Source organism: Convolutriloba macropyga, chromosome 8, assembly GCF_964194025.1.
Source record: "Convolutriloba macropyga chromosome 8, txConMacr16.3, whole genome shotgun sequence".
In the NCBI taxonomy this organism is placed as follows: domain Eukaryota; kingdom Metazoa; phylum Xenacoelomorpha; order Acoela; family Convolutidae; genus Convolutriloba; species Convolutriloba macropyga.
In genome coordinates this window covers 54,356,573-54,382,983 of record NC_134475.1, presented here as the reverse complement: position 1 = coordinate 54,382,983, position 26,411 = coordinate 54,356,573, and the positions used below count along the sequence as shown (strand labels likewise).

At 33.3% G+C, this 26,411-nt stretch overlaps 1 protein-coding gene across 1 annotated transcript; it reads left to right on the top strand.

Annotated features, from left to right (window-relative positions):
• Positions 1 to 9,946: 9,946 nt before the first annotated feature.
• Positions 9,947 to 26,006, top strand: LOC142344194 (uncharacterized). The gene is made up of 5 exons (XM_075395729.1): positions 9,947 to 10,162; positions 14,494 to 14,656; positions 15,296 to 15,533; positions 17,641 to 18,569; positions 25,380 to 26,006. Exons 1-5 carry the CDS (start codon positions 10,044 to 10,046, stop codon positions 25,800 to 25,802), a joined length of 1,872 nt encoding a protein of 623 aa, XP_075251844.1. The 5' UTR covers positions 9,947 to 10,043; the 3' UTR covers positions 25,803 to 26,006.
• Positions 26,007 to 26,411: the final 405 nt, after the last annotated feature.

Below are 26,411 nucleotides of genomic sequence, written 5' to 3'. Positions count from 1 at the left end.
CAATCGATTTTCCCAAAAGTTCTCATTTCTTGTGATGAACACGTGATCAAAACTGCTTTTTAAAAATTGTTTCCCGCGTGATTTTTATAGTTCACATTCTGTTCTGGAAACTAAGTAAAAATTATCACAATTCTTACAACATAAAATGCTTCTTAGCCATGCATTGTTGCTTGCATCTTTTCTAACCTTAACAAATTTACACTTACTTTCTTAATTGAATACACTATTCTTAAGAAATTTGTAAGTCTTGTAAGTCTGTTTTTTACTAAATATCGAAAATTTGTAGGAGTTCGATAACTTGTATCCTGATCTTGAAATTTTAACATTGAAATACTTCAATTGTCAAAAGAAGCAAAAGAGAAATCACTATGTCCGTAAAAGTACTGAGTCATTAACAATCTCAAAAAATAGTTGAACTCAACTAGTGAAAGATGCCGAAAAATGTAGAAAAATCCGTTTTGCAAGATTTTTTAAAGTAGCATTTCATCTTCAATAATATGACATGTCATGTCAGAAATTAGTAAGAGTGAAAAGACCTACAGGCATTTTTAATTAAAGTAAAATTATTAGTTTCATCTAAGGGCAATTAAAGAGAAAAACGAGTTATTCTCATTTCATCTCATCGTTCTAGATAAAGGAAGCTTACTTCAAGAAGCAATAATAGGTAAAATCCCGCCTAAATTATGCTATGAGCAAAAATATTTAACCATTCGAATGGCTTCTTTCATTCTGTGCAAAACGCACCAAATGTTGCAACCTTAGAACAGCAGAATCCGACTTAGAACAGGAGCATTAAAGTATTGATAGGAAAAAGTGAAGCTACAAAATTGAGTGAAGGTAAATAAACATTTTTTTTCCAATTCTCGCCAGATATAACTTGAATTGAAATATTTTATACGGAAGCTTGAAAAGATTTTAGCAAGCTACATCGATGTGTGAAAAACCTGAATTGAAGGGAATGAAAACCAGAAGTTGTTGTAAAAACATTGGGATCAATTCTGTTTGCCCCCCCCCCCCCCCCCCCCCAGCTTAGTGGGCTTATATTTTTACACCCCCCAGGCGCACGTGCAATTTTTTACATAGTAATGTGGTATATAACAACATATAATTTGTAACTGAAACAGAATAGCTCCAAACTTTGAATACGAACCCGAACATTGGTTCCGGGTCCGGAAAGTGGTATCTGAATAACAAACATTATAAATATTCAGCCTAAAAAAGTGTCAAGGACTAGTACGGATGACGGATGTCCTCAAACTGGACACAATTAGTAGACGACATCCCCCACTCTGTCAAGAAGAAATCCCCGACTGCCAGTTTTCTAGCCAGAAGACCTGTAGGACTCTTGCTTGTCATAGAAGCATGTTGCATAAAAACAGAAAATACGTGACAATGCAGTATACTGTTTATATACTGAGTTATATAAACAGTGTTAACACACTGAATTAGTCAAATCCGAAAGTTAAGAAAATCCGACACACACGAAATGAAATTCGAAAATAAATCACAAACTTAAGTTTGAGCTCGGCGTGCTTAAGAGTAGCTATAGCGGATAGAACGAGAGCGATAGAGAGAATGAGAGAGGTTTTGGGTTGTGTGCAAGGTCTTCAAAAGGTGACTTTAAGAGGCTGTTTGCTGACAATGCTAATGTTTTGGAGAGCGTGTTTATTATAGATTTACCCCAAACGTGTAATTTTCCATCACTGCTGCCCCCGTCATTTTATTTAGCATATATTGTCCCAAACTTAATTTTTCATCTGGAGACCATCCCATCTAACAACCACTCTTTTTCTACTTTTGTCATCAATGGCGGAGGCCAATAGTAAGAATTTTCATATCTCAGTACGTTTGCAAACAAATTGTAGCAATCTGTAATTCCAATACCAGTAAAGTATTGCATTTACACACTAAATTGAAAAAAAAGTTTCTGGGTTGTCCACTGTGGACCAGTCAGCGACTAGTTGTCGGGAGGCTAGAATCGTCGGATCAGACACGCGGACAGATGACAGGCGCCATTTATAGCCAGTTTTACCTCAAATGTCTCGTTTACAAGCTCTAATCAATTGCTGATCTAAAGTAAATTTAATTATGAGACATATAAGCACAAGTAATAGACATTGGAAAGAATAATGGATTTTACATAAAAATCACTGAAATTTAAAAAAAAAACGTTTGAATGTTTTACCAATTGGGGAATAATTTTTATGACTCGGTTTGTTGCATTAGCAAAATTTGCAGCAGTATTCCCATCCCTTAAAACATTGCCTGATTTCGACAAGTTTTAACAAGTTTCAACTACATCTGCCACATAAAGAGATGCCAATTTGAAAAATGAGCGAAGTTCATATCAAACACTATTTTTATATCAATTGCAGGCAATCCCAAGTCCTTTGTGTCTCAAATCGATCGTAAAAGCTTAAATTGTTATATCGACTATTGAACAAAAGTTGCTTGAGACAGAACAAAACACAAAACTTCTATTAGAAACCGATCCAAAAGAAATAACTGAAGGCATTTTCTTGGACGTTGAAGAGTTCAATAAAATTTTGAAACGTACAAGTAAACCATGTCCCAGGCCAGACAAAATAAGCTATCGGCTATTGAAGGCGCTACCAAAAACATTAAAGCTTTCATAGGCATAATTTTTTCCTGCTCAATTAACAATTCTTACGTGTCAGGCCTTTGGAAAGACTCACAAGTAACAATGCTCCAAAAAACAAAAAAGACAGGAAGAAAGCAGAAAATTACAGACCAATTTGTCTTAACAATTGCAATGCAAAGTTCTGTGAAACTGTTGTTAAAAATCTCATTCTGGACCACTGTGAAGCAAACAAAGTCTTTGGATAACAACAAAGTGCATACAGAGCAAACACATGTACAACCGATAATCTCCTTGTTTTGACTCAGCATATAAGTGAAACATACTACTGGTCAGATATGGAGGGACTCTCCTGCCTCGATGTAGAAGGAGCTTCTGATGCAGTCCGGAAATTAGGGTTGATTGAAAAACAAATCAGAATACAGAAGAAAATAACCAAATGGGTGAATTCTTTCCTATAACAAAGAAACATTTACGTGAAAATCAAGAATACAAGAAGCCGGGGTCCCAAAGGGTAGCGTTGTGGCTCACATATTTTTCTAAATTTATGTTACTAACATTTCAGAAACTCGTGCAGAAATTTCTCAGTTTCCTGTTGACTTTGCTTTATTTTACAGGTCAAAGTCCAGAGTCAGTTAATACAAAACAAGCTCCAAGTTTCACTTAACATACTTAAAAATTGGTGTGATAGGCTGAAAATTAAAATAAATCCCTCTAAAACAATTTACATGCTATTCAAAAACCCTTCCTAAATACAAACAAATCTCAGCCTAAACATCAACGGAAAACAAATTGAAGAAGCGAAAAACATCAAGCTCTTAGGAATAAGCTTGAAGCCACACCCAAACTGGAATGAACATTGTAAAGGCATCGAAACCAGAGAAAACAAGAGAATACTTCTGCTGTACAATTCCTGGTTCCGATCTTTACTTCTATATTTTAATTTTGACGTGGCAAAAGACTACATGAAGCGCTCACAAAAGTTCAAAATCGAGTCAATTCTACGTCTAATAGAAAAGAAAAGGCAATACACAAAGAACAATTACAAAAGAACATTGGACTTTCTGATTGGGTAAAATACATGACATTGAAGTTTCTCATTCATTTACTGATTTAAAATCAGCGAGCTTCTGATTTAAGAGTTTCTCAATTACGTATAACAAACACAATTAACTTTCAACTCAATCCAATTCGTTTCAGTTCAATTTTATTCAACTCAATACGATCCAATTCAATCAATTCATTTCAATTTCATTCAATCCTTTTAATTCAACTTTCAATTCATTTCAATTTGAGACAAATTCATTAGCCACGAACAACGAACAAAAATTGTACCGTAAAAGCAATTCTTCAATCGAAACTTGTGTATATTGACGCAACACATTAATATACGAATCGCAAAAAAACAGCGGGAGTTCGGTCCCCACGCGCCGCAGCTGTCTCTAGTAAACAGACATAGCCGATTGATGCTCACCCTTTCTTCTAGTTTTAGCTTAATTTAATTTTTTGTTTTCTCTTTTACTTGACTTATTCTTTCTTTTTTCCTCGGCCTGACAAAATTCGCCTTCCTGCAGAACAATGACTAATAACAACTGCAAATGTGGCCAGCCAGAAGCACACAACGACATGTAATCGCAATCAGGAAAATGCCAGTAAACACCCTCCACGGTGTTAAAAATGGCTGCGTACCCCAGTAACAGTGTACAGTTTAGAGCAAGTGTCCCAAATTCAAACTCAAATTCATAACACCATGAAACTGTTATTGTAATAAACTTGATTGTTAATAGTTGTACATGAATTTCTCCTGGTCTACTATTGAACAAAAGTTGCAATATCATCATAATTTGGAGGCGACAAGCTTTGCTTAAAATGAACAACACGAGCCCGTCCAAAGAGAAACCACTACTGTTAGTAACTCTGGTTTCCTGTTTTTTTGTCTTAAATTTCAACACTAATTTCACAGTTCACTATCACGCTGTTTGAAAACGTTTGCTCTTTTCATTTCAAATGAGAGGAAAATCTCCGGATCTATTCTGTTCCCCTCCAGGCTTAGCGGGAACATATTTTTTATGATCCCCAGGCGCACGTGCAATATTCTTACATAGTAACGTGCTATATAACAACACATAACTTGTGACTGCGGGTCATAAAAAACACTGGGGAAGGGGGCGAAACAGAGTAGATCTGAATTTTCTATTAGCATTTTTACAGGGAAAAAATTGTGATCAAGCACTCTATAAATCGGCTAGATTGAGCACTGAGTTTATTCAACTAATTCTCAGATGAATGGCAAAACGAGTTGGCGATACCATTACTATTGTAAGAATTTCAAGTAATACAGATCAGAACGCTATGTCATTTTCGAAAAATAATCTATGATGCTATGGGCAATAAGACAATGCAAATGTTTCTTTCTGTGGCTTTTTAGCCGTTAGCGAAAAAATTCAATAAGACTATATCCAGTCTGATTGCGATTATTTGTTGTTGATCCGCGAAATCTATCAATGACTAAAACCACAAATTTTCACTGATTAATTCCGAGCGGCCATTATGTGCAGCAGTTTCAGAACCGATTCTAGACTATCTGGAAAACTTTATGCAAATGTATGTTTTCTAATGCATCAGTAGCAGAGAAGTTGTTCTATTTGATGATTATAAAACTATATGTGCTAGTGCAAAACAACACGACTGGGGTTTGTCATTAAACAATCCTAATTTTTCACCAAGGCTTTTAGAGGGTATAAATTATAAAAATTTTTCATCGGGGCGGTTTTTGTACGTAAGAAGTCAATTAAAACATCTTAGGCCTATTTCGAGATAACAAATTGACGATATCGGACCACATTATGTACGCCAATGATTTAATAATTCTGTAATTAGAAATATTGAATACAAAACAGTTTAATATTTGAAAATATTATTGAGGTAAAATAGTCTGATTGCCGACTATTTCACGATAAATACATTTTTTGTAGTTTCCTCTAACAAGATGATTAACTCCTGCGTTAAATTTGAAAGGCAAATGTCTCAAGCGCAGAAAATTTTAATGAAATAAACAATGGCCAATACCGAATTTTTCTCGAATTTTCATTAAATTTGCATTGCTCAAAATGAGGTATTGCTCGATCTGAAGTACCCCGTTCACCAATAAATTTTTCGCTTTTTCGTTTACCCCCTATCTCATTGGCCTGCCTGAGAGCTAAAAAACTTGTCATTAGAGCCTTTGGAGATCACTTAAAACCGTTAAAATTTTGTTTTATATTTGCCTATAGTAAATTAAATCTCTCTATCTATTTATTTAGCCGCCATTTTTGGTGCATAGCAGGCTGTTAGTTGAGAGTCAAGAAAGAGCCGCATTGCACCCAATCTTCAACTCTAAACAAGAATTTAACCATATCAAATAAAGGTTCCAACTCAAATTAGAGGTACTTCCGAATCTTGTATATTTTGTTGGTTCGAAACCAATTCTCAGTTTTTAATCCATTTGTCTGTATCTCGAAAATATGCTCTGAGAAAGCAGTTTTTGGCCAGTATTGAAGTAACAAAATTGCAATAGGCAAATTTGTGAACAACTGTTTCGATCCTCTCTCTTTTTAAATTTTGAGAACAAAATTTGATGCTCAAAAGCAGTGATTTATAAATAGTCTTTGCTAACTGCAAGTCTAGGCAAGATTATTAAAGTAGATTAGATATCATTAAATATATAATTGATGAAGAAGTGACTTTAAGAAACCTCTTGTGAGCACTTCTTGGTTAACCTTTTGTTCGCATTGAGCTCGACAAGTTAAAACTTGTTTTCAGCAAACAATTATTAACTGAGCGCAGCTATTAAGCTCAAAAGTTTAACAGCCACACGTGAATTACTTCAGCATCTGGTCGAGAATAAATAAATGAATTATTCATTGAGAATTTTTTAAAGCTGAAAGAATTAAATTCACATGCAAAAAAATCAAGCAGAGAATTGAGAAAATCTCAAAGTTTGTTAAAATATTTGTTAAATAAGACCACATTGGTGCCAAATAGACAACACTTTACTATCATTCCACCTATTCTCGCCAAAAGGTTTAACAAATTTAGTCAATTAGATTAAATCGAATAATGTAGAGACATCTAAACCCAACATTTTGCATAAAAATGACAGTCATTGATCCAAAATTTGATGACCCATGAAAAAAGGTTCTTCATTATCTTCTGGAAAAGTGTTTCGAATTCATTTCTCTGATAAACTCAAACTTGTTGTCTCGGTCAATATCTCCCCCAACCCAAAGTGACTGAATGGGGGAAAAACGACAAATTAAGTGAAATTTCTAGTAAACTTAAATTAACCGTACCTGTATTTTACCCTACATTAACTAAAGTTCTAAAAAAGTTCCGAAAGCAAACTCACTTTGTTTTTGAACTGTGGAGTCAATTTGCAGTTAAAAATATGGGAGCAATGTGCTAGCGTTTCATGCGGCGTGCCAGGGAAGAAAAACAATTCGGCGTGTCAGGGAGCTTAATGTCTATTTCAATTTGCTGAAATGCTAAAATAGGCAAAACTTTAAGAGGGCTTGCTGACCTTTGTCTACTTAATTTTTTTATTACTATATAGCGTGTTTCGTTATCTCTTTTGCTTGGAACAGTAAACCTTCGGCAGAGAACAGAAAATGAGAAAGAAAGAAAGAAAGAAAGAGAGAGAAAGAAAGGAAGAAAAAAAATAAAAAAAAGAATGAAAGGAAGAAAGAAATTAAGAAAGGAAGGAAGAAAGAAGGAAGGAAAGAAAGAAAGAAAGAAAGAAAGAAAAAAGAAAGAAAGAAAGAAAGAAAGAAAGAAAGAAAGAAAGAAGGAAAGAAAGAAAGAAAGAAAGAAAGAAAGAAAGAAAGAAAGAAGTAAAGACAGAAAGAAAGAAAGAAAGAAAGAAAGAAAGAAAGAAAAAAAAGAAAAAAAGAAAAAGAGAAAGAAAGAAAGACAGAAAGAAAGAAAGAAAGAAAGAAAGAAAGAAAAAAAGGAAATAAAGAAAAAAAGAAAGAAAAAAGAAAGAAAGAAAGAGACAAAGCAAGAAAAAAAGAAGGAATGAAAGAAAGAAAGAAAGAAAGAAAGAGAGAAATAAAGAAAGAAAATTAGAAAGGCAGGAAGAAAGAAAGAAAGAGAGACAGAAAGAAGGAAAGAAAGAAAGAAAGAAAGAAAGAAAAAAGAAAGAAAGAAAGAAAGAAAGAAAGAAAGAAAGAAAGAAAGAAGGAAAGAAAGAAAGAAAGAAAGAAAGAAAGAAAGAAAGAAAGAAGTAAAGACAGAAAGAAAGAAAGAAAGAAAGAAAGAAAAAAAAGAAAAAAAGAAAAAGAGAAAGAAAGAAAGACAGAAAGAAAGAAAGAAAGAAAGAAAGAAAGAAAAAAAGGAAATAAAGAAAAAAAGAAAGAAAAAAGAAAGAAAGAAAGAGACAAAGCAATAAAAAAAGAAGGAATGAAAGAAAGAAAGAAAGAAAGAAAGAGAGAAATAAAGAAAGAAAATTAGAAAGGCAGGAAGAAAGAAAGAAAGAGAGACAGAAAGAAGGAAAGAAAGAAAGAAAGAAAGAAAGAAAGAAAGAAAGAAAGAAAGAAAGAAAGAGAGAAATAAAGAAAAAAAATTAGAAAGGAAGGAAGAAAGAGAAAATGAAAAAAGAAAGAAAGAAAAAAAAAGATGGAGAGAACGAAAGAAAAAGAAAGAAAGAAAGAAAGAAAGAAAGAAAGAAAGAAAGAAAGAAAGAAAGAAAGAGAGAAATAAAGAAAAAATTAGAAAGAAAGAAAGAAAGAAAGAAAGAAAGAATGAAGAAATAAAGAAAGAAAAAAAGAAAAAGGCAAAAGAGAAAAAAAGAAAGACAAAAAGAAAGAAATAGAGAAAGAAAGAAAGAAAAAAAGAAGAAAGAAAGAAAGAGACAAAGCAAGAAAGAAAAGAAGGAAAGAAAGGAAGAAAGAAAGAATAAAAGAAAGAAAGAAAGAAAGAAAGAAAGAAAGAAAAAAGAAAGAAAGAAAGAAAGAAAGAAAGAAAGAAAGAAAGAAGGAAAGACAGAAAGAAAGAAAGAAAGAAAGAAAGAAAGAAAGAAAAAGAAAAAAAGAAAAAGAGAAAGAAAGAAAGACAGAAAGAAAGAAAGAAAGAAAGAAAGAAAGAAAGAAAAAATAAAGAAAAAAAGAAAAAGAGAAAGAAAGAAAGACAGAAAGAAAGAAAGAAAGAAAGAAAGAAAGAAAGAAAGAAAGAAAAAAAAAGGAAATAAAGAAAAAAAGAAAGAAAAAAGAAAGAAAGAAAGAGACAAAGCAAGAAAAAAAGAAGGAATGAAAGAAAGAAAGAAAGAAAGAGAGAAATAAAGAAAGAAAATTAGAAAGGAAGAAAGAAAGAAAGAAAGAGAGACAGAAAGAAGGAAAGAAAGAAAGAAAGAAAGAAAGAAAGAAAGAAAGACAGAAAGTTTTTTTTTGCATCTTTTCAACTTATTGCAGAGGTTTTACGAGACTTCATTACGCTTCATTACTTTTATTTGGAATCAACTAGCTTGTTTTCTCAGAAAATTTCAACTATTATTCATTTATAACCAACCTTTTCATTTTACTGAGAATTAGAAACTTGCGATGCGAATCTGGTGTGCCTATTGTTTGAAGAACTTGTATGCTCAAGTGTTCTTCTTTTTTTTGTGAGACGGAATGTGAATTTCGTTCATGCCTGAGATTTTTGGAATGCTTCTCTACAGCAAAATTGTTTCAGGTTCATTAACTTTGCGTACATGTTTGCACGAAAATATCAGAACAAAATTACATTGAGAGAAGAACAAAAAATTGTGTATGAACTGTATGAATGCGTTGGGAAGTGCTGAAGAGTTCTACTCAATTCATCCAGCACCTAAAACTTAACAATCAAAATATTCAGAAAACTTTCTATGTATTTCTCCCACATTCAGTGAATTTCTTTTACAGACGCTGACACCCGAAACTGGTGATAAGTTGGAGAAATGGGACCAACACAGGAACAATTGCAACTTCGGGCTGCTCATCATATATAATTTGTGGTATTCATATCAGGTCATAAATTATTCTGAGTAACCATGCTAGGTCACTTATGATTTGTATGATATCATGTCATACAAGGAATATACAAAAATCAGAAATTACACCCAAATACAAAGATCGTTCTAGGAAATAGTGTATGAGATGTATGACATCATATATGATCCTTGAATGACTACTAAGAAATGGCGACCCGGGATGACGCAGTCATTTACAACCAAAACTAACTGCCTCCTTAAGTTATGATTTCTGAGCTATTTATGGAAATTCCGACTGCAGTTTGATTTTGACAATACCTTTCCAATTCCAGTCCAGCTTCTACAAATTCAAGTTGCAACATTATATTTGTTGACAAACATCATGGTAATCTTCGTAACGTCATATTGATAAATTCCAAGGGTACAGTTATTGCATTTATTGGCAATCATAATAAATTACAAATGGCGTCAAATCGATTCTCGTCAATGATAGAGGAATGCTTCAACTGTTGCGTATGTCTGGAGCTGCTGGAAAGCCCTCGAATTTTGACCTGTGGTCATTCTATGTGTGGTCCACCTAGGAAAGAACAGAACCTGTCTCTAACTAACAGATTTGTCGCAATTTTATAGCACATATAGCATCTACTAACTTTTATAGCACATCTAGCCTGACTCTGCTTGCACCGACCTACCAGTTTTGTAATTGTTCCAACCCTCTTATATAGGGTGGCGGAAATATGTTTTTTACGGCTATATCTTAGTTACAACTGCTCCAGGAACTAAAAAGATCTTTTTAAACCGAATTTCAGTTACGACGCGATCAGAAATGTTTATCACAAGATATTTTAAGATATAGTTTGAGTTGCAGGATCTGTGAAAGATTTTTGAACAAACTTTTTTTATCAGGAGCTTTCACTAATTTTTAGCACTGACTTCATGAGTACTCTGATGATAAGTATCTTCAAGAATTTTGTTAACACATTTCTAATAGAGCGAATGAGAATGTTCTTGATTTCGAAATCTTTTCGATTTCAGAATTTTTATGGGTTTACGACGTACAATTCCTAAATCTAGAGTCTTTTCAGGAATCCACAGCGTGACACTCAATTTAGGTTAAGAAGTAGGTGTTTTTGCCCGACAAGGAGCGGAAGCAAAAAATAACTACTTGATATAGTTTGTGAATCAGAGGACACCCCTGGAAAACTTTTTAAATGCACCGCAGAAAATATACACTTCAAATTTTTTCACAATTTTTCATGAACTGATCATGATTTGTTTTTGAAACCAGATTTTCCCAGGAGCCATCTTAATGCAAACTAATTTGTTAAAATTCTTCATTTAGTATTACAAGTGTTTTTAAAAGTCAAGCAAAACGGACATTTTGCGATACAAGATTGTAGTGCAAGAAGAAAAAGACATTCATAGCTGAAACGCAGAATGAGTTTACAGTTTTCGGCTGCAAAAACAATAAAAAAATTGCTAAATGCATTTATCTTACCTTCTTAAAATCCGACTAACTGACTCTAAATACGAGCTTTACATCTTTAGTAGCTGTTTTACAAAAAAAACTTGAGCTTCTGATTTTTCGGCACAATTTGCACATTATTGTGAAATACAGAATGAAACAATCAAATACCGTTTCCAATTTTGAATTCAATGTATACAGGTATGAGCTGTTTTGATTCAGTCAGAGTTTGAAAAAATTAGTCAATATTTTAGACCCAAAAACCGCTAAATTGCAAGACGGGTCTGCTAACAGACAGGACTATTTATTTCCTGTGCATGAAAATAATTGTGTTGTTGCGTTCACATTGAAAACAAACTCGTTCACTATTGAAAGAAAAAATAGTATTGTAAATTATTACTCAAAGTAGAGTTTGAACAATTAAAATGAAATAAATTACCGTTCAAAAATGCCAAAGCAAGCTATCGACAACCAACTCAATCATTTGGATGCCAACAATTTTCAACTGAACGTTTTAGTTCATTTGTTTTCATTTGCTTGCTTTAAATTTAATTCTCCTCTAATGGTTCTTAAAATGTTCAAGTTATCAATTTTTGTGACACAATATACTATATGCAATTTTTTTATATAAATTTTTTCCTATAAAACACTCCTTAGTTAGCAGACAGAAAATTGCACCAACCACGATTGTGACTCCAGGTCAAAAGTTTTTTGTTTCGTCTTAATTGGGGAGCAGTTTCGGACCGCAGTCTAAGAGCAAATCAGCACTTAATCATAACATTTCAATTCTGTTTTTTTTTCCAATGGCTGCAATCTGATCGTAAAACTTTTTAATATAGCAAATAGAAAAATCAGAGTACAAATTTCGAATGTCTGAAAATATTTTGAGCAGTTTTGATTCTACTTCTTGTGTTTCTACAAAAAGTCAAAATTTGAGTCCCACAAAAAGTTTTAGTAAAGCATCCTACAGAATTGAAAAACTGACAAAAAATGGTTATTCTGGCGGCAACTCTTGAAAAATAGCAAAACATGTAATTTAGGAGAAAAATGTTTAATAAAATGACATCTTTATATCGTAAATACACTAAACGTAGTGTCATAAAGTTCACGTTAAAGCGTACAGGACTCAATAATACTCTCTAGTTGCCCCCTTTCGACATGAGCGCAAACAGGATATGACAATGAAATCTTGGTCTTTATTGCATAATAGAGACCGTTAGAGGCGTTTGGAAAAATTTTTGCACCGTTCTCATTTGTCTAGCAAAATTTATTTGTTTATTTGGGTCTTCAAAAATTAGCTCTTTTTCGCATATTTTTGTTCTTAATTTTCTTATTTATGAACATGCGCATTTTTTTCTATTAGCATCTTTTCTCCGAACAGAAATGTTTTTGATAATGAGCAGAGAAGAATGAAAGAATAGTATAGATTGATGATTATTTTTAGATAACCTACTGATAAAAAAATGAATACCATTGTTAAGAAAATTCTCCACGACCATCATTCTCTCTCCTACCTGGTTTTGGAAGCAAATTATAAAGGATTAATATTTTTTAAGGACTGCAAAAGCTGTTTACTGTTCTCAAGAAACAAAAAAAGTTCAATTGAAAATTGCCCTGCAAAAGTAGGTTACATTTTTATCAAATAATTTTATTCAAATACGGCCGCTTACGCAATTATCCTATCCGTAATAACTAATTTCAAACTAAATTTTACTTCCTTGTTTATAGAGCACTTGCAAACGTTCGTGTTGAACTACTCGCAATTTGCACCGACGCTAAATATTCCAGAGGACTGTTTTCTTTTTAATAATCACTAGAAAATTTTTCCCAATTTTTTTCTTAAATTTTACTGCCATATTAAGTTGGACATAAATTTCACCAGAAATTTGAACTCCATTAGGATTGAAAAAATTATTTGAAAATCTTTTGTCAATATAGTTTGAAGATATTTTCGTCAATTAACTTTCATCGAAAAGCGAACTAATGGTCATAGTTGTCATCCGGGTTTTTGTGATTCTGAATCGATCTTCAAATATTTTTAATTCTTTTTTCATTTCCATTGAAAACCTTCTTCTTGAAAACTAAAGCAATTACTTCGCGAACTTCATTTTTTTTATTATTCCGTCAATATTGAAACAAAGAAAAGAGGAAATGATAGAGCAAAATTAGTATCACGTGAGTCAAAATATTTCCAAGTTTTATGTTGCCTTGTATTAGCAGAAAAACAACCTGCGAAAAGCAATTTGCTAAAAGCAACTCTTCTACGTGAACGCTTACGTTTCTGGTTCTCTATGAAAGAATGTAATAAGTTGGATTATCAACCGTTAAATAAGAAAGCGATAATTTTTTATGCCTTGCACAGAATCTTACGATCCTACCCTAGATCTATGCAAAGACCATGTTTTACAAAAAAGAGCCTATGAGTTGACCATGCTGGACTCAAAAATGCTGGGAAAGATTTTTGCTAGAATTTATTTATCATCCGGACTTTTAATCGACTCAAATTTTGTCCCTCTGGCCATTTGCTAGACTCAAAAATTAAGCTAGAGTTCTGCTCGATTAAACTTGGACGTTGGACTTTTCCTCGCGAAAAAATTACTGAATCGTAAAAACTTTGATATAAGTTAAATCATAGTTTAATAAAACATATTTTCTTGAGTCTTTTTTCCTCAAGAGAATGAAAAGTCACTTCAGGAGTCTGCCTTTTTCTTTAGAAAAAATTACGAGCAAATTTATTGCTCACTATTGTTTATAAGCTAGTCAGCACAAATGCTCCTGCATCATTTGCGACTCCAAAGCACCATTAATCTATCAAAAATCTGCACTGTTTTTTAAAATATATTAATATATAATTTTGGAAGAGAAAGCAACTGAAAAACGCAACATGGCTAATGGGAAGAATATGATTACAAATAAGCTACCTTATTTCAGGAAAATCAAGGAATGCAACAATATACTCCAGCTGCGATAACTGCTTTATCTTATGAATTACCAGACCTCTTACGACTCTTGGCAGTTTCACAGGATTGCACTTAGTCTTGCTCCGTGGCTGCTTCAGTTATAAAATAGACAATAAATATTTTTTCCACATATGCAAAAATGCAGACTTATGAAAAGATTTTTACTCGATGCATGAAAATACCATGCTCGACCCAAAAAGCCGATGAAAAGACCAATTTTCACAATTTTGACCCAAAAAGTTCTATGGAAAGATTTTTGATCGAACCATGCGAACCATGAAAAAGACCTTATCTGAGAAGCTCGACTGTGTAATTTTGGTCTATGTTGACCCACCCACCCCCCCCCCCCCCCACTAGACTATTTGGACAAAGGTCTGGACAAGGGTCTAGTTATCAATCACAGAGTGCAGTTGAAGTGCTTTCGTTTCTCTGTTTACTTCATGAAACTCACAAAACTAACCAGACTAGGTTCTGTGTCTCCCAAAAGAAATTGTCTTTCTCGTCTGATGAACCCAAACCCAGAACTGAGACGTGAAAATGGGGATGGTGAGGCGACATTTGGGTGTCCCTTCTGTGACAGGAGGTACCCTGTGGGTGACGGGAGTGTCGAGAGGTTCCCAATTAACTTCGCACTCATGGCTGGAATCGAGGTGACGCTCACGTTTCTTGGGTTTAAAAAACAACAAAACCAAATCTTTATTGGTTTGCATGTACCTTCTTGCGTTTTTGCAATCGCATTTATTAAAATTTTTATGTATTTGGAACTAAAATTAACGCTCAGTTGTTGGTTTTCGGAAACAAAATAAGCGACAGAATCTTAAGATTGTTAGAAATCACTATGAAGCTGCAGTCTGAGGCCTGAAAAAAAGACCAAAATTTAGGTATGGGGAAAACTGAACACTTTAGCATTCGCCAGACCGAGCAGCCCTAGTCGAACCCTACGCGAACTCCTATTGCCGTCTTGTAAGAGCATGCAAGATAACCGTCCGATTATGACTGGGGAACTCTGAACAGCTGGTAAGATCTTGAGAAAAAGAAAATATTATGCATTAAGTTAAAAAGAAGGTTGTCTCGTAAGCTCTGGCAGATTAGATTCAGAGTTCAACTTGTAATGCCAAGAACTGGGAAGTGCAAGCTGGACCAGGCAGCAGTTTTGGCATGGACCTGATCGGATGTCGGACCGAAATATTGCATTCATTGTAATTTTAGCGGTAACCTGACTTCCAATGTGGTTTAAGGCTTTCTGGTATATTTTTGATAGTGGTTAATGAATAATTGTTTGATTGTAGAATGCGAAACAACTTGCGATCGAGCGCAGTAACAACAAAGGATTTTGTTCCAAACACGAAAGAAAGCAGAAAGATCTCTACTGCAGACAATGTTATACGACTTTATGTGGCAGCTGTTGGGATGAACACGATGAAACACATGTTGTAATTCCGTTTGCCAGATACAAAAACCAGCAGATAAACCAGTTGGAGAAATCGTGCACGGAACAATTCGAAACAACAGCTGGAAACATTGCAGGGATCTGTTTCCTTTCCCTCAAATACTGGCCAGTTGCACATACATGGAAACGTTCCCTAGTCGAGGGCTCGACTTAATAAAAGATTTAAAAAATCCCGGAGAGGGGCCGTAGATATTGACTTTAATACGCGGCCGAGAAAGTCTAGCTAAATTCGTCAAATTGTCAAAGCTAAATTGTCAAAAAGGAGTCAAGTGGAATTTTTTTAGACATATTTAAGTTAATCAAAAATGAATGACTCCAAATAAACACCCTGGTCTAGTTTTTCTAGCATAGTGCTGCTTGATGATATTGGGAGTCTTTTCAAATATATCCAGTAACTATCCAACTGAAACAGGACAAACATCAGCTAAGTTTTTTGGAAGACTTTTTTTATAATAGTGTATCCAATAAGTTATTTTTCTAGACTCTAAACCAGAAACTGCTGCAGATTTTCAATACTTTTAGTTCAGTGAAGTTAAAAAACAATTTAAGTACTCATTTTACTAGGTAATGATGCTCTGATACACCGCGGGTGTCGTTTCAGTTTTTGAAGTTTCGATTTCAGAAATTTTGATGCTTCAAATCCGAATTCAAAGTAAATTTAATTTCATGGTACCAGAAATTTAATTTCATGGTACCAGAAATTTAATTTCATGGTACCAGAAATTTAATTTCATGGTACCAGAAATTTAATTTCATGGTACCAGAAATTTAATTTCATGGTACCAGAAATTTAATTTCATGGTAGCTGGTCAGAATAGATCATTGAATAAAAAAAATTTATTTTGGGAATAAATGAAAATTACTTGCCAATCATTCAAGGTTATTATTAATAGTTTTTAATACTATGACCACTGCCAAAAATTAACGTATAATGTAGATAGAGGGCTTTAAACTCAAAAAAATGTATGTGCAGTCCACAATTGACGTTTTGGGTGAGCTAGAACATTCATTTTGAAATTTTTAAATATTTGAGATAGGATTAAGAGAAGATGCAAAAAAATGCATTTTTTGAAAAAAAAATGAGCGTTTATAGGAACCAACTGGTTTCAGAGAATATGAAAACACTAGTCTTTTAGATAGGTATATTCTTTCTTATAGCACCCAAGTATTGCATTTCAGGGTCTTTTGGCAGATCACAAAGTGATCCTGTGGAACCACGTAAGTGATGCCTTAAGCATAGCAATCTTATTCTTGGCAATCTTACTAGGATCATACATTATGAAATCATATACGATCCTTGTATGAAATCAAATAAACTTCAACCCGGGATACTTCCAAACATAGGCACATGCAAAGCCTATGAGCCAGTAACCATTCATTTTCCGTTTGAAATTTGAGAACAAATTACAAACCAGAAAAGAACGAGACATACTTTTAAAGATTTGATTGTGATTTGTTTGTTAAAAAAGGTGAGGATTTGAAAAAGTTCAATTGAGAAAATGAGTTAAATATTCACCAGCTCATTTTTTTATCTATGAAATTCGCATTTTCTAACAATATGCTTAAAACAAACATATAAAAAAGGGGTTATTTTCTCATTTTGTAACCACAGATGAAAGTTAATTGACATTACATGGTAATTCTTTATGCTAATACAGTACTGCAGTTTTGGAGTGTACGCAGTTTTGCAGTTTTGCAGTCTCACTTGCTAACAGTTTGACATAAATTTACATTTTTAGTTTTCACGGCTGCTGTATATCGATATTTTTAAATAAAGAATTTATGATTATACAGAATTTGAATACAAAAATGATCATCAAATTCGTATAGAAAGTCAACGCAACAAGAATTCATAAAGGTAACATACATATTTCGTTCACTTTGTCTTTACAGTTTTATGTACCAGAACATTTTATGCAATCATGTGTAAAAACTGCGCAAAAACAAAACGCCTGTTACATTAGAAACAAAAAAGAGAAAATATCAGTTCTAGAACCTTCGAAGGGTTTAAATTAAAAAAAACTTTGTAAGGTTACACTGGGAAAAGTTTTCGGCAGCAAATTTGTTTGCAATGATGCAGTTATTGAGCAGTTTATATTAAGTAAAGTTCGCAGCGCAGGTTCAGTTTTTGGTAACAAAAGTATGAAAAATTGATTTCTGTGAAGGAAACATATCCCATATCAGCTCTTTCAAAAAAGCTGTCAAAATGCGTGGCAGACATCACAAAACACATCTCTACCGTTGAAAATACTTACAAGAGCAAATTCAAAATGGCCGTAGCCAATCAGGGTTCACAAATTACGTCCTGTCAAAGCATGGAAGACTTGGAATCTCTACTTGACGAATTGCGAACAAGCGCTCAGAAGAAAACTGAAGTTTTGCAGAACATTGAGCTCGTTCTGATACAATCTAGCAGTCCTTTGATTAGATTGAACAAAAATATTATGTCACGTCATGGTCCAATTTCGGCAGAAGACGAGGAAACATCCGATGCGGACCCACAACAAGCCGAGCAACCTTTACCCCCAACCCAAAATGAGTACCAAATCCTTCCAAAATTAGGTCTTCGCATTTTGAAATCGAACGTTATTGAAATAAGCGGGGAAGAGGCGCAAATTATGGGTCCGTTATGGAAAAGTTCAAGCACTTCCTCCGGGAAAATTTTCCTATTTGGGGCTGAAAGTTTTTACACACTTCAAATTCAAGAACCTTTGGGTCTGAAGATGATGAACCACGTCAAATGGAGAGACACTGGCCACGAAGCAACAATGAAAGTTGACTTTATGGCTGTTTGTAAGGACCTGTTATACGTTTTGCTTCTCAACATTGACTCAAAAGCTGCAAATTTTGGTCATAAATTTGTTGAGGTTCTCGACCAATCAAAATTTAACTGCTGTCGAGCTGTGAACTTGAGCTGCATTCCACAGACGAAGTATAGCATACTGGCACTGTTCAATAATGAGACCAGTCTGTTCATAATGTGTTCAGGCACTGGACAGGTCACTGTTCAGAGATACTTGTATGTGGTTGAGGATGAGGTGGTGAAAAGGAGGGTGGATTTTGAAGGAATGGAGCGGATCTTTATCGACGATTGGTTCCTTCACTATAATAAAGTAAGCTCTTTATGAGTACCACAGTTCCCAGATTGTGAAACCAGATGAAAAGACAATTAAAGTCGAGGTCAATTAAAATCGCTTCATCATATAATCCCGTATCTTTTTTTGAATCAAAGTCTGATCACTGACTACCTAAAAACTGGTCATGGCAAATTACTTTCTGGGCAAAGGCTTATCATAAACGAGTTAAAATCTGACCCTTACCGCACTTTTAAAGTCTGTTAAACAGGCCTATAAACTTTCCATTAGCGAGATCTGCCCTACAACCTTAAAAATTAAAAACGATAAGAATACAAAAAAAATTAATAATAAGAAAAAACCTTAAAAACGAGTACTCCACGGGCTGAAAACTTAAAAATGAGAACGTAAAAGGCAACACTGCTTTAAAACGCGCTAAAATCTGACCATGGCTCAATTTGGTCTGAATGGGTTGCACCATTAACGCATACCTCAACCTGGGAAACGTTAATGGTGTAAATCTAAAAACGTAAACAAAAGCTAAAGGGAAGTAACAAATATAGAAAAAAACTTCGCGAACAATTTGAAGCAAAATTTAATTTATACTGACTACCCACGCATATATACTACTTACTTCGTTAAAGTGTTCAAGGCTTTTTGAACAGAACTGGGGAAAATGAATAAAATCCCGATCAAATTGATAAATTCCGATCAAATTGAGTCTTGGAAGATTTGTCACTTTTCGCTATGTTTTCAAAAAAAATTTCATTAATATACGATAAAATACGATTTTGAAATTAAAACAAGGAGGCTCGGTAATGTGCGTTTGCACGTAAAGTTCCGACCCCGCTCATCAACATTTTTGGCATAAATGTGTACCAAATGAGGAACAGAAAAAAACCCCAAATAATCAAGTTTTTTTCAAAAAATGTGTAAGAACAAAGATTGCCTCCAACGCAAATAACTCAGTGGAGTTAACAATGCTGCATTAGATTCATGAGATCAGTCATTATTAAGAAAGCAAGTCAACACGAACAACAAAATCAAACAACAATAACATCAAACATTAATTACATCCAAAACTTTATGTCCAATATATAAAAAAACTTGGTAACAAGCTCAAAATGGCGTCAGATAAAGCTGAAACTAAAAAAAACAACTTGAAATTCACTAGAAAAGATATGGAAAACTCAATAAAAAGGCTCGGTAACAATTTGACAAAAAAGAACAAAAAAAAAGCAAAAAGGCTTAAATTTTTAAAAACAATTAGTTTCTAATTTCAAAGTAAGTAAAATCGTTAGATGGCAATAGAAAATATTCAACAGAGGTATGAACACACGCTCCTCTATCGGAGGGCATTAAGACCTGTCTATAATCAATATTTTAAGCGGTTACAAAAAGAACAACAAATAGAGCCAACAAAAAAAATTCAATTAAAACTTGACAGAAAACGCTGTCGAAGCCTTAAAATCACAATTGGCCCCTCAAAATATGTTCAATTTAGTTTCTTTGAAACGCCAAAAATTTGGTACTGGCCTTTTCTTTAAAGAGAATAAGTAACAAGTAAAAAGAGAAAAAGGGCAAAGTTAATTCGCACTTTTTTCGGAAACAATTATTTTCAAAGTCATGAAAGCCAATAGATACAAAAAAAACAAATATGCAGGATCACCTATTTTCGTCCAGAAGAAGTGCATGAGACCTGTCATAAGTCAGCATATGTCTTACGTCTACAAAAAGAGCGTTAAAAAGAGTTTTTTCTATTTTTGAAAACAATTGTTTTTAAAGTCATGAAGGTCATCCGCTATCTACTCAAATCAGAACAAAGGTTCATTTATCCCTTCATGAAATGCCAATGAGACTTGCTAATATCCAGGTAGTTTCATACGACTAAAAAGACAAAATAAAAACAACAGTTAAAGACAATTGTAAAAAATTAATTTGAATTCTTCGAGAGAGGGGTGTCGAAGCCGTTAAAACATGCCTTTCAAGACTTTTATATGTTCAATTGTGCCTTTTTGAACGACAATAATGTAAAATGTGAAATGTGAACTGTCAATAATGTGATAATCTGAAAAAAAACTAGAAAGAAAACGTGAAATTTGGCCAATACCTAAAAATAAGAAAATTGTGATATCGAGTAGTATCAAAGCCAGATAACCATAACTTAACGCGTTAAACCGCAAAAAAATTTTCAAGTTTAAATCAATGGATTGTAGCTGATGAATAACTATTCTTTCTTTGCTGACACTAAGATATAGGTTGACCAAATTAAGTGAAAAATCATGGCAAAGTTCAATAAGCAATTGTTCATTTAAAAAGCAAACATTTTCAATGGTCAAAACGACCGAAATTTTTCGAGTAAAGACAACAGATACAATAATTTTGGATCTGCTTAGAAAGCCAACTGGACCTGTCAACAGTGAGCTTTGATGTGAATTGTTCTGTTCTTTAATTAACATTAAAAAGCTCTTAATTTTTTTTCAATAAAACCGAATGATTACAATCCGAATTTTTTATTGATTGTAACAGTCCAAGGTACTGCAACAAAACCAACTCCGCTACTGCTGTTTGCCCATTTAAAGCACTTAATAGTTTCGAATGCTTTAAATCTGGAATGTTTGTTAGTTAAAAGATCAAAAATAAATGCTGCGTTTTTGATTATCATAGAGTAAAGTTAGCGGAAAACGGCAAAAGTTTGACTCTAGACTACCCTTGATGGAAGTGAAAATATAACTAGCTGTCTTTGTAGTTTATAAGGATTGTGTTTGTTGTTTTTTGGGTGTGTACTTCGGGCAAATTTAATCAAAGTGGACTAAAGAAGTTATTTCGGGCAATTTTTGATGAAAAAGGCTGAATTTTGAATTATTTAGCCATAATTTTAGCCAGAAACACTAAATGAAAATTGTCAACATTACTTTCTCTGTCTCTAAAAATAAAATTAACAGTACTATTTTTAAAAATTGACGAAATTTCGGGCGAAAATCCGGAAAATGTGAATAAAAACATCAGAAATTCGTCAATTAGTCGCAAAAATTCAACTATCAATAACTCCCTGTAAAATACGAAATTCAAAAAAATCTTTTTGATTCCATTTTCTACGCTGGAGGGGCTTTTTAATGATACCACTCACAACTCTGTACGATGAATATATCGATCGGTCAAAATTGACTGAACAAAAAAAACTCATTTGAATATATAGTTCTCCCCCCCCCCCCTCAAGAGGGTCGGAACAATAACAGTTGACAAAATACAGGCAAAGCTGTGAAAAGGGCGCATACTAACAAATCTCATCAAAATCTACTTTAGGCAAAAATGTTCGAATTGTAAAGCGCCACTAATTGGTCTTCAATGAAGCCTTTTTGATAACGTCTTTGTTTAGTCAGCGAATAACCACAAAGCAGATAGCGCATTCAGCAACAAAAAACACTCATGCCAGAAAAACTGCAAAAAAATTCGAAAATTTTATCAAGTTTAACTAATCTTTGTAAATATGTTTGTAATATTGCAGAGGCAAAAAATGAATCAAGCAAAAAAAACTTTTAAAATTTACCAGAAAGAAGCAAATTTTTAAAATATTTTAAATATTTTTCATTTTTGAAAAGAGCTACAAAAAAAGACTATTTTAAGAGATGCCAAAAATCTACGAAAAATCTTACCCGAAAAAAATAAAATTTTCTGCTCGACCAAAAACGTAGATATCATGGAAGCAAAAATATACATAAAAGACTCTAAAAGTTGTCCAAAACTTCAAAATACTAAAAAAGTACCTCAAAACAGCTAATAGATTCTCCGAGGCGCACGATTATTTTATGAAGTAACTGAGAAAACTAATTGTGTCAAAACATTTTCAGAACTCAGTTGAAAATGCCATACTTAAACGGACACGCTTTAAAAAGCCATTTGAAAACTCATTTCGGCTATTTAAAACGGATATTTGGCAAGTTGGAAAACTTTCTATGCAAGCAAAGTACAGCCGATAATGCGTCAGCATATAAGGTTCCGACCCCGCTCATCCATTTCTGGCATAAAGGTCTACCAAAAGAGGAACAGATAGAAAAACCCCAAAAATTCAAGTATTTTTGAAAAAATTGAGTATGAACAAAAAGATCGCCTCGAACGCAAATTACACATTTGAGCGAAAATACCGCATTAGATTGATGAGATCAGCCATTATTAAGAAAGCAAGTCAAGATGAACAACAAAATCAAACAGCAATATTAACAAACATTAATTACATCCAAAAGTTTATCTTCTTTTTCAAAAAAAAGTTTTTTTAACAGTCAAAAAAGCGTCAGATTAAACTGAAACTAAAAAAAATTGATAATTCACTAGACAAGATATGGAACCACTCGATAAGAAGATTCGGTAACAAAAAGACAAAAAAGAACAAAAAGAACAGCAAAGTTTAAAAGTTGGTTTATATTTTTAAAAACAATTAATTTCAAAGTATTGAAAACCAATAGATAGCAATTGCAATTTCCAAATGTGTTTTGATCACAAACGTCTCTATAGGAGGGCATTAAGACTTCTCATAGTTTAATTTTTATGCGGTTACAAAAAGAATAACAAATAGAGACAAACAAAAATTCAATTAAAACTTGAGAGAAAAGCTGTAAAGCCACTTTTTGTCCCTCAAAATATATTCGATTGAGTCTTCCGCGAACGCCAATAATGCGCTAGGGGACCTCTCAGTAATGAGAATATGTATTGAGTAGTAAAAAAAGAGAAAAAAGCAAAATTAAGAAATAGTTTTGTGTTTTTTGAAACTATTTTTAAAATAATGAAAGCCATCAGCTACAAACTGAAAAATTTAAATAGGATTGTTTATTGGTCCAGAGGAAGCACTTGAGACCTGTAATTTTTTAAGAGTATGTCTTATGTCTACAATAAGAACGTCAAATGTATATAAAAACCGCAAAATAAATTTTTTTTTTTTTTGAGAAAAACCCCTGTCGAATCCAGTAAATTCATAACGAATTCTTTATGAACATTAGATTTTGCACTGTTGCACATTATTTTGACAAAAATAATGTCATATGTTTTCTGTAGTTAACGAGAACAGGTAGCAAATAGACAAAAAAGCAAAAATGCAAAGTTAGAGTGTGTTTTTTTTTCTTTTATTTTTGAAAACAACTGTTTTCCAAGTCATGAAAGCCATCAGCTATCCACTCAAATCAGAATATACGTTCACTTATTTCTTTCGTTAGGACAAAAAAACTAATACAACCAATTTTTTTCACGGAAATTTCATCCGACCAAAAAGACAAAGTAAAAACGACTGTTAAAAATAAAAACTCAAATAAATTTTTCGTGAAAGGGGTGTCGAAGCCGTTAAAACCATTATCTGTGCCATTCAAGACTTTTATGTCATCAGTTGTACCTTGTTTTGAACGCCAATAAAGTAATATGTGAACTGTCAATAATGCGGTAATTTGACGGAACGAGAAAAAACGTGACAAATGCGCCAATGACTAAAAATCTTGGACTTAAAAAACTTCGTGAAACTTTGTAGTATCAAAGCCAGAAAACCATAACACAAAACTGCAAAGATAATATATATTGATTCAGTAGAAAGAAGATGAACAAGATTCAAAAGCCTTAAAGATTTCTGAAACTAAGCTACAAGTTGCCCAAATTACGAGAAAATTAATGGCAAAGTTCAAAAGCCATTGTTTATTCAAAAATCCTTTCAATCTTTATTAAAAGTCAAAACGACCGTAATCTTTCGAGTTAACAAACAATATACAAAAATTTGCAACTGTTTAGGAAGCCAACTGGGCCTATCAACAAGTGGGCTTTGATTTGAATTGTTCTGTTCTTTAACTTACATAAAAAAATCAAATTTTTTTTTCAAAAAAAAGACCGACTGATTACACCCCGAAATTTTTTTGATTGTAACAGTCTAAGATTGGAACAAAATCAACTTTCCTATTGCTGTTCGTCCATTAAGAACACTCAATTATTTCGAATGTTATAGATCTACATAACTTGTTAGTTAAAAGATCAAAAATAAAAGCTGCGTTTTTGATAATCATAGTGTAAAGTTAGCAAAAAAACGACAAATTTTTAATCTTATACTACTCTCAATGAAAATGGAAGTAAGACTAGCCCCCTTTGCAGTTTACTAAGATTGTTTTAGTTGTTTTTGGGTGTGTACTTTCGGTAAATTTAATCAAAATGATCTAAAGAAGCCTATTTAGGGCAATTTTGATGAAAAAGGTTGAATTTTGAAATATTTAGCCAAAATTTTAGCCAAAAAATAAATCAAATTATTCAACAATTTTTTTGAATTCAGAAAAAAAAACAGCAGTACTACTCAAAACAAATTTGACAATTTGACACATTTCAGCAAAATTGACGAATTGTTATGCGAGAATTCCGGAAAATATGAATAAAAATGACGCAAATCACTCGAAGATTCACAAAAATTTAAACCCCGATAACTCGCTCTTGAAAAAAATTCAAAATATCTTTTTATTCCATATTCTACGCTGGACGGGATTCTTAATGATACAACTCACAACTCTCTACGATGAACATATCGATCGGCCAAAATTGTCGGAACAAAAAAACCCATTTGAGTATATAGTTTCTCCCCCCTCAAGAAGGGTCGGAACAATTAGTCGGTCGATTAGCCACACTAAAATTGAACCTCTAAATCGTTTTTGACTGATCACTTCACAAAGAAATTGCAATCATTTTTTAAGTTTTCTTTAATTTTTTTTGATGTTCAAAATGTAAGTGTTTTAGAAGAATATTTGTAACGTTCTCCTCAAGTTCCGGTCATTTTTATTCCCAAGAATGTCGCGAGTCGTGTGTAGTTGTATGTAATTTTGACCTTATTTACAGGTTAAAGAGCCTCAGTCATATTTAGCCGAATTTATTTATACGGACAACAGCGATCATTTATTCTCCAAGGGACGCCTTGTGAAAAGAACGCAAGAGAACGCCAAAACTGCCGACTTGCCATTCTCTCGAATCAGAGCTTCACGACTAATCATTGATGGGCATTCATACCTCATATCTGTGTATCTAAATGAAAAGTCGAAGCATAGCTCTCTCCAAATCGGGAACATGATCAAAGTCTTCTCTGGGTTTGGTGATGATGCGTCTTTTGAAGTTTTAAACGAGGAAAGTTTCGCAGGAGACAAAGTTTTATACTTCCCAAGAGCTATATGGAAAGGGAATTTGCTGCTTTGTCACAAAAAGAAATCTGGAGGGAGCCCTGTAAAGTGCCCGAGGGAATTTTTCTTACTTCAATTCTCGAAATAAGATCAAATTATTCTAGGAAAATTGACGAAAAAGCTATTGCGATCAGAGATAGAAGTTTCTGCAATGGCAACTCACAAACATCGTAATCAAAACCAAAAAAATAATAAACTGACTTAATTTATGAGATCGGATAACTGTTTTATAATTGCTGCTTTAGTAAGAGTTGCCGCTTAATTCAGAAAGTAGAATTATTTTCATTGATAATTTTCAAGCTGGCGAAAGAACATTCTAGAACAAAAACGGTCGAGCTAAAATTTTGCATAAAGAAACTTTAGAACACCGAGAAAGACTTAACAACTCGAGCAGATAGAAGCAAACCTCGTTTGAAAACAGTTGAAAATATAAAAATTCGTGGCTCCAAAATTATACACCTTCTTGCCCAGAACTTTGCTGACCATTAATGCTGAAAGAACAAATCATTTTGGCAACATAAACATTATCAATAACGATAAAGACATCAAAAAATTGTTACTTATTGTTTTAAATGTTTGCTCTTTTCCAAACCTATCTTCTGAAATTATGCTACTAAGCTAGATTCCTGTTTGAAGGGTAGAAAATGTGTTATAAAATTAAAGAAGTTGCGGTCCAATGAGTGTTGAACAAAAACGG